At 37.3% G+C, this 15,161-nt stretch overlaps 1 protein-coding gene across 1 annotated transcript in view; it reads left to right on the top strand.

The window, feature by feature from the left end:
* Positions 1–15,161, top strand: part of col14a1a (collagen, type XIV, alpha 1a) — a 192,859-nt gene that overhangs the window by 108,191 nt on the left and 69,507 nt on the right. The window contains 5 exon segments of the mRNA XM_059340164.1: positions 5,724–5,867; positions 7,608–7,772; positions 7,887–7,925; positions 9,132–9,270; positions 12,656–12,798. Of these exon segments, the coding sequence (XP_059196147.1) occupies positions 5,724–5,867; positions 7,608–7,772; positions 7,887–7,925; positions 9,132–9,270; positions 12,656–12,798 (630 nt within the window).

Here is a 15,161-nt window from a genome sequence, read left to right as displayed (position 1 = left end):
GTTTGGAGGACAGTTTGGACTCTTTTTGAATCTGAGTCGATTTATTGCATACCCAATATATTCTAATCCACAACGTTAGACAGAATATGAGGTGAATAAATCCCTGTTTTTGTGATCTTTGCTGGCGTCTTGCCTGGAGGAGGCAATGAAGGACAGTTGAATAAGATTAAACATTTCTTTGTTTGGGAGAGTGGAACATTGGACATGTCTAACCACTCTAAAACTTTGAACAAAATACATTTGAAGAATAACAAGTAGCCTTACATACAAACAATAACTTATAAGACAATATATCACATCTTGAAAGAGTGAACAGTCTTTTATATTTGGCACACAGACAAAAGGTTGGTTGTTAAAAAACACCAAAGAATTGTCCAAAATGAGGCATACAGTACAAAGTGTTGATATCTGGTTGGACTGGTATTACGTTTTTCATTTAAACAACCATTTGACTGGGAAATAACTTTGACCCTGATGGGTTCAGATTATTTAAAGTCATTATAAAGTCACTGCATTTATGTTTCAACCTGCTTATTTTGGGAAGCAAAATATCTAAAAAATCTCTTAGTCATCAGAGCTTCTACTGTCTCTCTGGGTGCTCATTGGCACTGCAGAGGTTCAAGGAGAAGAGACAACTACTTATTCAACTTCCACGCCGACTTCTAGTCATAAGCCTTATTTTATAAACAGTATGCAAATGATGCTGCCTTCTTTAAGTCTTTTACTTTTCAGTTTTTTCCCACCGTCGGTACCCTCTCATGAGCATGTTGAGGATTCAGGGTGTTGCAGCTGATATGGGATTTGGCTTTTCAATATGCATTTATTCATTAAGGTATTAGTATGCCTCTGACTGGCTTGGTGAATGATTGATTTAATGTAGCTGCAGCTTTAATAGGCTTTATCCCTGTATATATACTGTAGTGTGTATATATATGTGAGAGAGTGAGTGTGTCGTTTGAGATTGATTTTCATGCTCTACATGAGTAATTGTGCTAATCTCTGACTCCGCTTGTACAGTATATTCAGATTGAGGAATTGTGAATAACTGTGTGCTCGTGGGCAAATGTAAAAAATTCTGTGTGTGTGTTAAGATGAAAGACCTCTAGTATGTAAAGTAGTGCCCCTTTTAATCCTTAATTGTGCAGTAATATATTCACACGTTAGATAATTCCAGACGTGATTGTCCTTGTTCTATGATTTCAGTACTTTTGCAACCAGTCGGACTTCTCCAGCTGTAGTAACCCAGTTGTGTGAGACTCAATTTTCAAGGTTTATGAGTCTTTTATGAGTTCAGGAATGAGTTTCACTGACTATAAAAGTCAGCTAGACCCATTCAAAATCCATTGTATATTTTTCAATAATGCATTTGATTGTCCAGATTTATTACTTTGGAACTTACTGTAACTTTTCAGAGATTAGAGGATTTTATAGCGCTCTCTGTTCATAATAATAGAGACATAATATCATGATCTCCTGCTAATCATACAAATTTCACCTGCAGCTACAAAAGAACAGGGAGAAAAGGTCTCCTTCTTTATTATATTGCACCAACGCTTTGGATGCTATAATGAGAGAAATGATTTCAGCTATTTTCTCTTTTCTTATTGTTTTCCTTCTTTAGTGACAGGAAGACAGTTAGTTATCTGTTGCCAGACAGGAGGCTCACTCCAAACTGATATGTATTTCTTCATACACTGTAAAAAAAAAATCTGTTTAACGTACGGTAAAATACCGGCAGCTGTGGTTGCCAGAACATCACCGTAAAAAATACAGTGAGCGTATGTAAATGTAAATATCAGCAAAAACTGTTATTTATACAGAATAATCCCATTACTTTTAGGATAATTGTGTCATTATGGTACTTCTCCATTAACTTTACATGGAAATTTTATATTTTTACAGCAAAACTGTGTGTTTTCTACAATTTATGGCGGTAGAATTTAAAGTTTTATACTATTTTGATTTACAGTAATTAAAACTATCTACTATGGTGATGTACAATGTTCAATTTTACAACCTATTTCTGATGCAATTTGACAGTTTTTTACTGTAATTTCCACAAACATTTTTTACAGTGTACACAAAAAGTAATGGATCACTGACTGGTGATGGGCTTTTTCATCTAAGCTTCACTGACATGTTTGGTTGTGTCTTTGTTTTTCCTCATTCTCTTTTCATATCTGCCCTTCACCATCTGACCTCTTGTGTCTTTCTTCCTCCTCCCCCCTCCAATCTCTCTGTGCCCTCTCACCTGCCCTCCTCTTTCGTCTTCCAAAACCCACCCAGCCCCTCCTCTATCTCAACCCCCCCCGTCTCCTCGGCTGTCCTGTGCCTCACTTCATGCCTGGCTAGCTGCTGTAATTCCAGTCTGGCCCAGCGTGATCAGAGGACAGTGTAGAAACAGATGTATCGCTGGCAGATATCTGACAACACAACACTTTACAGGCCAAGCACTCCATCATTTGTCACCACTGACAGCTCAATGAAAAAAAAATGAAAAAAAAAAACAAACAGAAAGAGGAGACGGGGATGTGGTCTGAGGGTTTTGGGTTGGTTATTGTGAGACACAGACATCATACACACTCTTGCAATGTGTTTTGTTATGCCCCAGTCTAGGGGGCCTAGAGCACAACATGAAAAGGCCCCATCTCCCAAGTAGCCACAAACAAAGATAAGTTTGAAGAATGGGTAAATATTTATTTACAAAGAGAACTTAGGTAAATGCAAATATTCTTCAACTTAAGGGTGGACTAAAGCCAAAATAACAAACAAAACAATTCTATCTTAAAAATAAGAAATTTACCTGAAAAACCAAAAGATACAAAATCTTACCTCCCTACCTACTTAAACAAGAGAAAACGAGAAACAAAACCTGGCAACCCACCCTTACTGCTCAAAACAAGGGAATTAAGTCCAAAACCACAAGTTAACTCAAAAGGTGTGAACCGGTTGGGAGAAGAGGAGGATGAGGAAAAAGCCTGCTGCCACCGACGGCCGCCATCTTGGCTCCATTTAAACCAGGTGGTTTAATCCCAGCCCAGGTGTAGAACCTCTCCACCAATCACACCGTGGCTACGGCTCACCCCAATCTGCATAATAATGAGGCGTGGAACCTCTCCACCAATCACACCGTGGCTACGGCTCACCCCAATCTGCATATAAAAAAGGAAACCAAAACACAGGGCACACATACAAATGCAGTTTGCTAGAAAATAACTATAATATGACCACAGTCATAACAGTTTGGTCAACTTAAAGGACCATTTATTGCTTCACCTGGTGTTGTTCTTATTATGAAGTTCCCCGGTACTCAACACATCTCTTAATAACTTAATAACTCAGACACACTCTTGAGGAGAGAGTGTTAAAGGACAGAGAGACTTAAGATGATTAATGGCAGCGATTGTCCATTTAATTATGAAAAGGTCAGGTGGAGATGAGTAGATGAGCTGTTTGCAAATCATGATGGAAGGAAGGTATGCAAAAACTGGCATTAAATAGAAATGACCTACACGTGTGTGGAGATGATCAGGGGACTATCTACTTTAGTGTGCATGCACATAATGACTTCTTGCACATAATTGCACATGTATTTTATCTTGTATTCAGTATGTAAGATAAGAAAAGACAAGATAAAACAAGATAAGAGAAGACTTAATTTATCCCGCAGTGGGGATATTTAGTCATCACAGCAGCTCAAGATACAGACAAATAGACATAAAAAACTGAATAAAGAATATAAAAAATAAGACATATACATACATTCTATACACCTTATATACATTAATGACTTATGTGACTTCTTTTTGGTATTTATTATTAATGTATGTGTGTGTGTGTGTGTGTGTATATATATATATATATATAAAACAAATAATATATATATATATATATATATATATATATATATATATATATGCAAAGTCCTATTAGATCTATTAAAGCCATAAACACATTAGTTTCTCCTCTTATTTTAAGTGATTCTACCTTGTAATATGTTGCTGAATAACAATAATGACAATAATCTTTGTTGTTTTGCACAATGCTTTTTATTTGACATTTTAAACTTTCTAATGAAGTGACTGTTTTGAATTATATTTTACACATAGTCAGGTGTTTTTAAAGTCCTAAAATCACAATGATACACAAAGCCTCACTATATTCACTTGCAGTCTGCTTTGAAGCCACATTGGCTTCTTTTTTGTGGGCGGGCCTTGAAACCTTTTAAAGGTGTCTAGACAGATTTGTTTGACTGATTAAGTCCATTAGCAGGTGACACGCACACTGTCAAAGGTTCATCTAATTTCAACTTTTTCAAAGACAGGATTGTGTCGTGTCCATCTTTGTCTCGTCTTTTGGTGTCCAGGTCTCATTTAAATACTTTGGACATTGTCTCTTTTGTGGCATATTTAAAATGCTAATGGAACTCATCCTGAATCTGGTTTCAGGAGCTTTTAGGTCACTCATTGTCATGCAAAAATGGGTTTTATTTATGTCAGTGGAAGAATAAAGAATACTTGGTGTGTAATTTTTAATTAGCAAGAACATTAAAATTGTAGAAAAGGTCACAAGCATTCACAACCATTTGCTCGAGGTGGAGGAGAGGATTTGTTTTCGACTATTAATAAAGACATCTGTGCTTCCAGTAAATTTGGTTTGCCAAGCATTGTTTGTCCTGTTCCAAAATGATGCACCAATAAAGAGATGAATTTTCATATCAGAAAATGGTGCTAAAAGGAGCATGTAGATGGACTAAGCAACACATAAAGGGCCATAGTAGTTCAAGTATATAAATATGGATGTTTTAATATTTCCTGCAAAGAAAAATAGATTGCAGTGGTACCAAATGTCAGGGCGTCCAACATAAACAGGTTTAGATATAGTTGCATGAAAATGTATCTGAAAAAGATTTCTATATGTAGACATTTTGTGTGTTACACAAAGTTACAAGTTCCATGTTGTCTTCATGGTTAAATTGAACAAGATGTCTTGTTAATTTATTTTCAGTATAACACAAGATCAATCTTGCACTGAGATTTTTAAAATGGTTTGAGTTACATAATGTAAAAAAAAAACTTGGCATCTTCTATTTTTCCTCAGTTGTTATAGTTCAGTACCAGACACTTACGTCAAGGAATAGAGACCATTTGTACCAAATGTTTATACAGTAAGATTTTGTAGAAACGGCTCTGCTGTTTGAGGGAGCTCTCAAATAATCCAATGCAATGAGTGTTCTGCTGAGAGAGATAATCCTCACTCAATAAACATACATGAAAATTAAATCAACAATAAGATATATCACATAAGGAGGAGGTTGGGGTTGAGGAGGCAGCTGTGTCAGCAAATGGAACAGGCATGAGCGTAATGAGCAGAGTAACAGTGATAAGTGTCAGGTTTTAGTGTCCTGCTGTATGAATATGATTGGACCTTACACACAACTGTGATTGAGCCAATGATTTTAAACTATAATGAAAACAGCTGATGCCTATCAATCAGACAATACAAGTGTTGCTTCAGCGCTTGGCTTGAACTGACACTACGCTTTGTTTATGAAATGTCAACAACAAAACTGACAAAAAAGCAGACACAATGGGCACTGTGATTATTTAATTTACGTTTCTGCAAGTTTATTGAAACTGTTCCACAGAAACGAGCGAACTTGGAAAGTAGAAATAAACACTTAAACACAACTTGAACTCTGTTTCTTTTTTGTCCTCCATCAGGACGGGCTATCAAACATGTGAAGGAATCGATTTTCACCCCTGAGGCCGGAGCTAGAAGGGGCGTTCCCAAAGTCCTGGTGGTTCTCACTGACGGACGTTCACAAGATGATGTCAACAAAGTGTCCAAGGAGATGCAGATGGATGGTGAGTGTTGAATATACAGTACAGGCCAAAAGTTTGGACACACACCTTCTCATTCAATGCGTTTTTCTTTATTTTCATGACTATTTACATTGTAGATTCTCACTGAAGGCATCAAAACTATGAATGAACACATATGGAATTATGTACTTAACAAAAAAAGTGTGAAATAACTGAAAACATGTCTTGTATTTTAGATTCCTCAAAGTAACCACCCTTTGCTTACTAGAATATAAGACATGTTTTCAGTTATTTCACACTTTTTTGTTAAGTACATAATTCCACATGTGTTCATTAATAGTTTTGATGAATTTACAATGTCAATAGTCATGAAAATAAAGGAAACGCATTGAATGAGAAGGTGTGTCCAAACTTTTGGCCTGTACTGTACCAAACCCAGAAATACAATTATTGGTAGTTTGTCAAAGTTCAGTATGTGAGTCACTGACATGGATACGAATACGAATACTTTATTTTTTTGGATAGGGACAGTGCACATTAATGAACATCGATAGACATTTTTGTAAATATTCCGGATTATAGCAAGGCTGCTAGTTTGCATCCGTGGTCCCTTAAAAAATAAAAATAAATACAAATAGAAAAGACAGCAAGTACATAGGTAAGAAACAAATAGAGGAGACAACACACACACACAACACAACACATACCAGACCCAGACAGGATGTAACTATGCAATAAAAAGTAATGTTCAAGTCCAGTTAGTGGTCACAATTTTGATGTAATTTGAGCCATTGTTTCAGATTTCCTTTAAAAGAAGAGTATGTGGGACATTCCCTTATTGTGGAGGGAAGACTGTTCCAAATGTCCAGCCTCTTGTCTAAATGTGGTCACTACTTGCTCCAAAAAAAACAGATGGCAATGGACGAAATGCCAAACTCTAAGCTTTAAATAGTTCAAAAACCATTGGGTGATGTCACAGTGGCTATGTGCACTTCTTTTATACAGTTTAGTTGGTACAATACAGCCAAGATGGACATTTCACATGTTAGGGCAGGGGTCCCCAAACTTTTTTCGGTGGGGGCCACATCAACTTTTCTTTCTGTGATGGGGGGCCGGGGTCAGTCTATAACAGGAAATGATATGGGCCAAAGTGACCACCAGTGTTATTGTGTAAATATAACGATCATTTGTTGGCCTTGGCACCACCTGTTGGTTTGCAAAAAAGTAATAAAAAATCTTCACATGTTTATTTGAAGTACCACAGATATTCCTTTTATTTTGTAGAAAATAAAAACACAAGCTGATGCCAGTTAACAATGAGGTGATGTGATTTTGTAGCAGGTACAGGTGAAAATAGATTCTGCATTCAGAATCTATTTTCCGTTTCCACATTTTGTTGACCGACTCTCTTCCGTTAGCTTGCCTTGCCCGCGAAAACAGCTACTACTGTAAATAATTCACAACTAAGGTCAGTTTTAATAAGAAAACCTACCTTAATCATTACATGTGGATATTTTATAAATAAATATATAATAAATGCTATTTAAAAAAAACAGGCCATGTTTAGAGGGATTGTTTGGGATAGTAAAGTGGGCCACTCCAATTGCTTTGGCGGGCCGGCCGTAGTTTGGGGACCCCTGTGTTAGGGTGACAGGATATTACATAACAGTATACTGTTATGTAATATCCTGTCACCCTAACATAATGTATACATTACTCCACTTAGTCATTTCCACTGACTCTAAACTTGTGATGAATTCTCTTGTTTAACTCTGTTCCCAGGCTATATCATCTTTGCTATCGGCTTTGCGGACGCAGACTACGGAGAGCTGGTGAATATTGCCAGCAAGCCCAGCGACAGACACGTCTTCTTCGTGGACGATTTGGACGCTGTAAAGAAAATAGAAGAACAGCTCATTACTTTTGTGTGTGAGGCCGCCACCGCCAGTGAGTAACATCACCTAGTGTTGAATGATGTTTGTTGGATGAGAGACACAAAGAATAGCTGGAGAAAAAAAAAAAGATATTAAGGATGAACTAACCGACTCTTTTGTCTTTCAGCTTGTCCGTCTGTGTTGATGAGTGGAAACACAATGGCAGGTAAAGAAAAATGCTTAACATACTAAATAACAGTCACGCAGGTCCAACTGCTGTATCAAAGCTAGATAGAGAGCCAATTATTATGATGGTAATAACATAACAAAGAAACACGCACGCTGTGGTGGTGGTAATGATTGTAATTACAGTGATCACATGGAGGAAGAAGATGGTGATGGTGATGAATGAATGAATGATTTATTTCAAATATGCAACAACAATACAATAATAATAATGCATCAACAGGAGTCAGCCCTAGTGACTCCTGCACTGATAAGGCCGCCAAGCACTCTATAAAAATGCCACAACATATTTGAAAAGGGGTGGGAAGAAGTAAAAACTTGTTCAATCCCACCCCACTTCTTTAAACAATATTAACAGGTCAGAAATCAAAATCGAAACTCAAACTCAAAACTACCTGTTTCCTTCAGACTAATTTCTCATTTTCATGATATCAATTCTATGTATCAACACTTGCATATCTGTACACCATACCGATTCACATACACTACTGGTCAAAAGTTTTAGAACACACCAACTTTTCCAGAATTTAATTGGAAATGATGCAGTTTAATGTCTCAGTGTACTCTGAAATTAATGCACATTTGCAACATTTAAAATTCTTTATTGAGCATGATAGTGTTTTGAAAGTAAAAAAAAAAAGATTCAAAATCACATTTTATGTTGGACTAAAGGACTAAAAAAAGACACAAAATGACCAAAAAAAGACACAAAATGACAAAAAAGACACCAAAAGACACAAAATGACCAAAAAAAGACACAAAATGACTTACAAAGACATGAATTGAAAAAACATGAAAGAATTCAAAAATGGACAAAATAGCCCAAGACTCCATAGAGTTAAGTTGTTAACCCATTTCTTATTCCCTGAAAAAGGCCTACTAATTCTGAAATGTACATTATTTTTCGGTTTTGGTTAAGCTTACCTTTTTTTATTTACCTCTGGCAGTTCACCACTTACCTTTGTACCCTTTCAAGCTGTTCATTTGACTTGAACTGCTTGAATTTCAATAAAAAACTGGAAAAAAATTGGTGTGTTCTAAAACTTTTGACCGGTAGTGTAGATTCACTCAAACGTACCAATACATTTCCTGTATACCCATACACTTATACATAATCCTACACATACCCATGTTTCCTACTCACTGACACACTGAGGATGAAGGTAATGATCATGGTCTCTTGCAGGTTTCCGTATGATGGAGAAGTTTGGCCTGGTGGAGAAGGAGTACAGCACCATCCCTGGAGTCTCTCTGGAGCCGGGCTCCTTCAACAGCTTCCCCTGTTACAGGTTACACCGAGACGCCCTGGTGTCACAGCCCACCAAGTGAGTGTGTCCAATCTGAATGACTGCTGTTCACAAAAGCATTGCTCACATTTAGATAAATTCTGTTTCAGTTGACAAGCAAAAAAAAGAAAAAAACTAGTGCATCATAGCTGTCATCTGATAATGAGTTGGATCAGCCCGGGTTACTGTGCTTGATTACACCTCCATTCTCTCGCCTCCCACTCTTCATACTCACTTGTGTTCTTTTGTAGTCGAATGCGCAATTTAGCTGTTCTCATTGATGTCGTTTTCTTTTTCTGTTGTCTGAAAACAGCTCAGAAATGCAACCTGTTTACCAAAGATAACAGAATAATAGCAAAGACGCTAAGAAGCCATTTATCAAGTGAATGTTGTTGTGAGTTTTCTTGTATTGTTCACTCTATAGTCACCTTAATTATGCAATTAATTCTCCACCCACTGTAATTATCTACTCTGATCTCTAATAATCACCCCATTACCTAGCCTAAAATGTTGAAGATGGCTTGAAAAATGTTCTTTAATCTCAGCCCTTATGTCTCCAATACAAAGTGACACCGACATACAAAATAAGTGATAGCAGATAGCACTGGAGAACATTATTTTTAAGTGATAGTTTTATTTTTTCTGGTGTCATTGAGATCAATATCACTTTTACAAAGGACACCTGAGAACAAATAACAAAGACATACGGTTATAAATAAGATGATTCAGTCATGACACTAATAAATGAATCAGAAATATGATCACAGAGCTTCCTCTGTATCATTAAGGTTTATACAGGTTTTATTTTTTATTATGAGTTATTGTTACTTATTCCTCCTCCTCCTCTTCCTCCTCCTCCTTTATCTTCTTCCTCCTCGCCCTCCTCCTCCTTCTTTCTTTTTAGTTTTTATTTATTTGTTTGTGTCTTTTTGTTTCTTCTGTCTTCTTATTTCGATCCTACTCTGCTGTTTATTCATCTATGTTTGCTTGCTAAATCCCTCACCCTTCCTCCCAGACATGGGGAGTGGTGGCTGTCAGCGGGACAGAAACACCAGAGGACTTTGAATTATCAGCCAGCAGAACACACAGTGTCCCGGAACTATTTAACAGCCCTGCCAATGATAATGTCCCAACTTTCTGGCTAGTAGAAAACCACCAGGGAACTAACATGGAAAGAAAACATGTCAAAGATTTTCCCTTTTTATCTTTGTTTGGTGCGATCTTTTATGACACAAGAGTTCAAATCCCACTCATAGCACCTGGGTTGTGTTTTTTGCTATGTTGCAAGTCCCACAATCAGCACTTCAGCCCCCAATGCTGATAACCACAATTTGAACTTGTTTTTGTCACTGCAAGATTGTAATTCCTAACACCAGACTAATCACAAATGAGATTAGTCTGGAAACCAGCCGTTCATTTCTCCGTAGAGGAGGCGTGGTTTACGATCCTCCAGAGCCGTTTATTGGACGCTAAGAATGTCTATCAAAAGCGTCTGTAGGTAGCTCTTAGCCAATCGTATCAGTTATTACCAGATAACGTATGTAGAGCGACATAAATGGATGTTTAGCGGTAGCGGGGCTAGTAGCGGGGCTAGTAGCGGCGCTAGTAGCGAGGCTAGTAGCGGCGCTAGTAGCGGCGCTAGCAGCGGGGCTAGTAGCGGCGCTAGTTGGTAGATTAGGCTTTGGCCAAATCCTGTCGGAAGCAAGGCTAAAACATCCGTTTTCGCGGTGAAACAAGAGTGTAAAGTCAATTGTTGTTCTTCTTTTAAAATCAACTTTTGCTCTAAACTATTTAAAACGCCGTCAGCTAGATCGAAAGAGAGTTTCGCGTCTGCTGCAGCCATGTTGGATCCGTAAGAAAACTACAAAACTACAAGCTTCCATCTGTCGAGTACTACGCGTCATCGTCTTGCCGTCCCTCCCCGTTCTGTGATTGGATCCCTAAAACAGGGCTAAGAAACCTCCCTGGTTGCCAGACTGCCTGGAGGTTCGAAATGAAATTTGAGCGCGCAAGGCAGTCTGGGTATACCCAGGCTAATAATTCCATATGTGGTTGTCAGACTCTAGATGACACACATTTATTAGAGAAATGGATGTAAATGCACTGTATGTGTCCATTCAATAGCTCATTTTAAAACTTTTTTGAAGGGAATTGCAGTTTTTACAAATTGTAGAATTTCTCCAATAAAAAGACATTTGAAATTGAAAATCTGACATTGAAATCTTAGAGCAGAGGCAGATTATTGCAGTAATATATTAAACATGCAGTTTCCACTAACCCCTGCTATTTAAACCCCCAATTAACACAAAAAGCAAATTGGTAATTTCAGAACATTTTCTTTTAGGTCCTCAAAGATCAATTAATCAACCTGCAAAGACTGAAACTCCGTTTCACCAACAACTGCAAGGCTTTACAGCAAAAACAAAAAGCAAAACACATAAATAAATACACCAATTAAAATTTGCTGCACATGTTGCTAGTTCACATTTAATGCCCTCTAATTTCCCATGGAGCTCTCTGTGTGTCCTGACCAGAGCAACAGAGAAACCGCCCCCCAAATAAGCTCATGCTGTGATTGATTGCCTGCTTTGCACATATGGAAATGCACTGTATGTCTCTTTATTCTCTTTTTAATTTTTATTGCTCACACAGGACACATTTAGGACCTATTATAGAGTCTGGTTTGATTAGACCAAGCCCGATCGGTATAAGTATCAATAAAAGATTAAATGTGTTAAGGTCATGTCTTCAGGTTTCATTAAGAGTTCACCTTGTGCATTTCAAATGGGTTTCAAATTGCAGTTTTAGACCATGGCCACAAGTAATAAAGAGGATTTATAGTATTAAGACCTGCTGCTAGGAGCAACTGGCTGAAAAGAATCGGGACTACTTGCAGGTGCAGGTTAGATGTGTTAACATTTATAAAGCACTATACCAAAAGGAAACATTCAAGTATAAAATTTGAGCAAACAAACACTTTGCAGGAGCATCAGTGGCTTCAAAAACATGCCCCTGTAATGTATTTCCTACTGTGATGTTGTCGCTTTGGAGCTTCTCTTGGTTTTTAGAGTCAACCATCTTCAGCTTCCTGCTCCGTGATTGTTCAGTTTGCGAACAATGACATTGACGAGCCCTCTGAAAAGTTGAAGCTGAGATAATTTGAACCTGAAGTGCTCGAAGGCACCTGCACAAAAAAAGGCTCAGCTCTGAGATCAAAAAGAGGCTGGCACTCGAAGACAGTTTTAGGCAGCTGAAAGCACTCTAAAAGCATTCACAAGAGCTGAAAAGAGACAATGGCACTTTGAAACAGACACCTAGTGGATACATGCCTGCAGGGCACAGCTACAAGCTCACTATCTACCTGTGTGTGTGTGTGTGTGTGTGTGTGTGTGTGTGTGTGTGTGTTCTCTTATGTGTGCACCAGGTACCTTCACCCTGAAGGTTTACCCTCCGACTACACCATTTCTATGATGCTCCGCCTACTTCCCGAGACCCCGCAGGAGCCCTTTGCATTGTGGGAAATCCTCAACAAGGACAATGAGCCACTGGTGGGACTAATCCTGGACAGTAAGTTTAAACCAAATGTGTTGTTGCTTGGAAATCTTTTCTTTGTCTCACCTGCATCATCACACATCTCAAACAACAGACGTGTGATGAAGCTCCTGTAGCCCCAAGGTTAACTAATAATCTGTGGCAGTGCATAATGTAGCAGGTTATAGAAGTGTGGCTGGAGCAAAAATCACTAATAATACAGCAAAAGGTGCTGTGTCCTTGTGTGTTTTATTTATACGTTTTTCTTACATTTACATTTAATTACATTTGATCTATGTTTCACAAACAGATTACTTTCCTATGTACTGAAAAGTTTCTTCTAATTGTATAACAGGTTTTTAAAAAAGCTTTTGAGGCAGTTATCTTTTTCATTTGAAAGGTTATATTGAAAGGTTGTTTCATAATTGAATTTAATTGAATTGGATGATTGAATTTGTGCCTATTCAAAAAACTGTAGTGAATTGCGGAATGAGTTAGAAACATTTCAGGTAATTTTTTTATTATGAAGATTTCTTTTTGTGCTGGCACAAAAGAAAAAAAAATCAATGAGAACATTAAAAAATTAAAAAACACTGGTAACTATCAGCCAAATTCTTTTAAAAATCAGTAATTGCCCAGAATTTAATCATTCTATTAGTGTTTCCCAGTGCTGATCTTTGTGTGCTTTAGAGTTTGTAACTGGAGATCACAGTTTCATATAATAGCAGTATTTTCAAAGCAAGGAGCCACTGGTGGGACTAATCCTGGACAGTAAGTTTAAACCAAATGTGTTGTTGCTTGGAGATCTTTTCTTTGTCTCACCTGCATCATCACACAGCTCAGTTTGACGAGCTCAAACAACAGACGCGTGATGAAGCTCCTGTAGCCCCAAGGTTAACTAATAATCTGTTATTAGTTAGTGCATAATGTAGCAGGTTATAGAAGTGTGGCTGGAGCAAAAATCACTAATAAAACAGCAAAAGGTGCTGTGTCCTTGTGTGGTTTATTTATAAGTTTTTCTTACATTTACATTTAATTACATTTGATTTATGTTTCACAAACAGATTACTTTCCTATGTACTGAAAAGTCTCTTCTAATTGTATAACAGGTTTTTAAAAAAGCTTTTGAGGCAGTAATCTTTTTCATTTGAAAGGTTATATTGAAAGGTTGTTTCATAATTGTGGATGATTGAATTTGTGCCTATTCAAAAGACTGTAGTGAAATGCGGAATGAGTTAGAAACATTACAGGTAATTTTTTTTTAATTAAGATTTCTTTGTGTGCTGGCACAAAAGGAAAAAAAAATCAATGAGAACATTAAAAAATTAAAAAACACTGGTAACTATCAGCCAAATTCTTTTAAAAATCAGTACTTGCCCAGAATTTAATAATTCTATTAGTGTTTCCCAGTGCTGATCTTTGTGTGCTTTAGAGTTTGTAACTGGAGATCACAGTTTCATATAATAGCAGTATTTTCAAAGCCATAGCAGATGGGATGGTGGTGTCAGAACTGACCGTGGTGCAGGGGCTGTGTTTGTATCCGACTGTGATAAGTGATGTTACAGAGACACGTCACACTGGGTAAAGTCGCCCCAGGCGTCAACCTTTCAGAGGTGTTTGGGACACTGACTTGGAGGAGACCCAGGGCAGACCCCTGACCCGCTGAGGAGATTATATTACCAGCTGGAATGGATGATCTTGAGGTCCTCAGGAGTAGCTGGAGGAAGCTGGAGGGGAAAAGTCATTTTGTTTTGCTCTGCTTTCCCTGTTGACCCTGATACAGCTCAGCGGCAAGAAAAGGGTGAAACATTTTTGTGCATTTAGTTTACTTGACTGTTCAGAAGAATCCCAAACTCATCTTAAAGAAACAGAAGCAATAATAGTGTGACAATCTTTCTTATAGCAACTAATATCACATACACTACTGGTCAAAAGTTTTAGAACACACCAACTTTTCCAGAATTTAATTGAAAATGATGCAGTTTAATGTCTCAGTGTACTCTGAAATTAATGCACATTTGCAACATTTAAAATTATTTATTGAGCATGATAGTGTTTTGAAAGTAAAAAAAAGATTCAAAATCACATTTTATGTTGGACTAAAGGACAAAAAAAAGACACAAAATGACAAAAAAAGACACCAAGAGACACAAAATGACAAAAAAAGACAGAAAATGACAAAAAAAGACACCAAAAGACACAAAATGACCAAAAAAAGACACAAAATGACTTACAAAGACATGAAAAGAATTCAAAAATTGACAAAATAGCCCAAGACTCCATAGAGTTAAGTTGTTAACCCACTTCTTGTTCCCTGAAAAAAGGCCTACTTGTATAATTCTGAAATGTACATTATTTTTCAATTTTGGTTAAGCTTACCTTTTTTTATTTACCTCTGG

The sequence above is a fragment of the Centropristis striata genome, chromosome 8 (assembly GCF_030273125.1).
Source record: "Centropristis striata isolate RG_2023a ecotype Rhode Island chromosome 8, C.striata_1.0, whole genome shotgun sequence".
NCBI classification, from domain to species: Eukaryota; Metazoa; Chordata; class Actinopteri; order Perciformes; family Serranidae; genus Centropristis; species Centropristis striata.
This window is presented reverse-complemented; position numbering and strand designations above follow the sequence as displayed.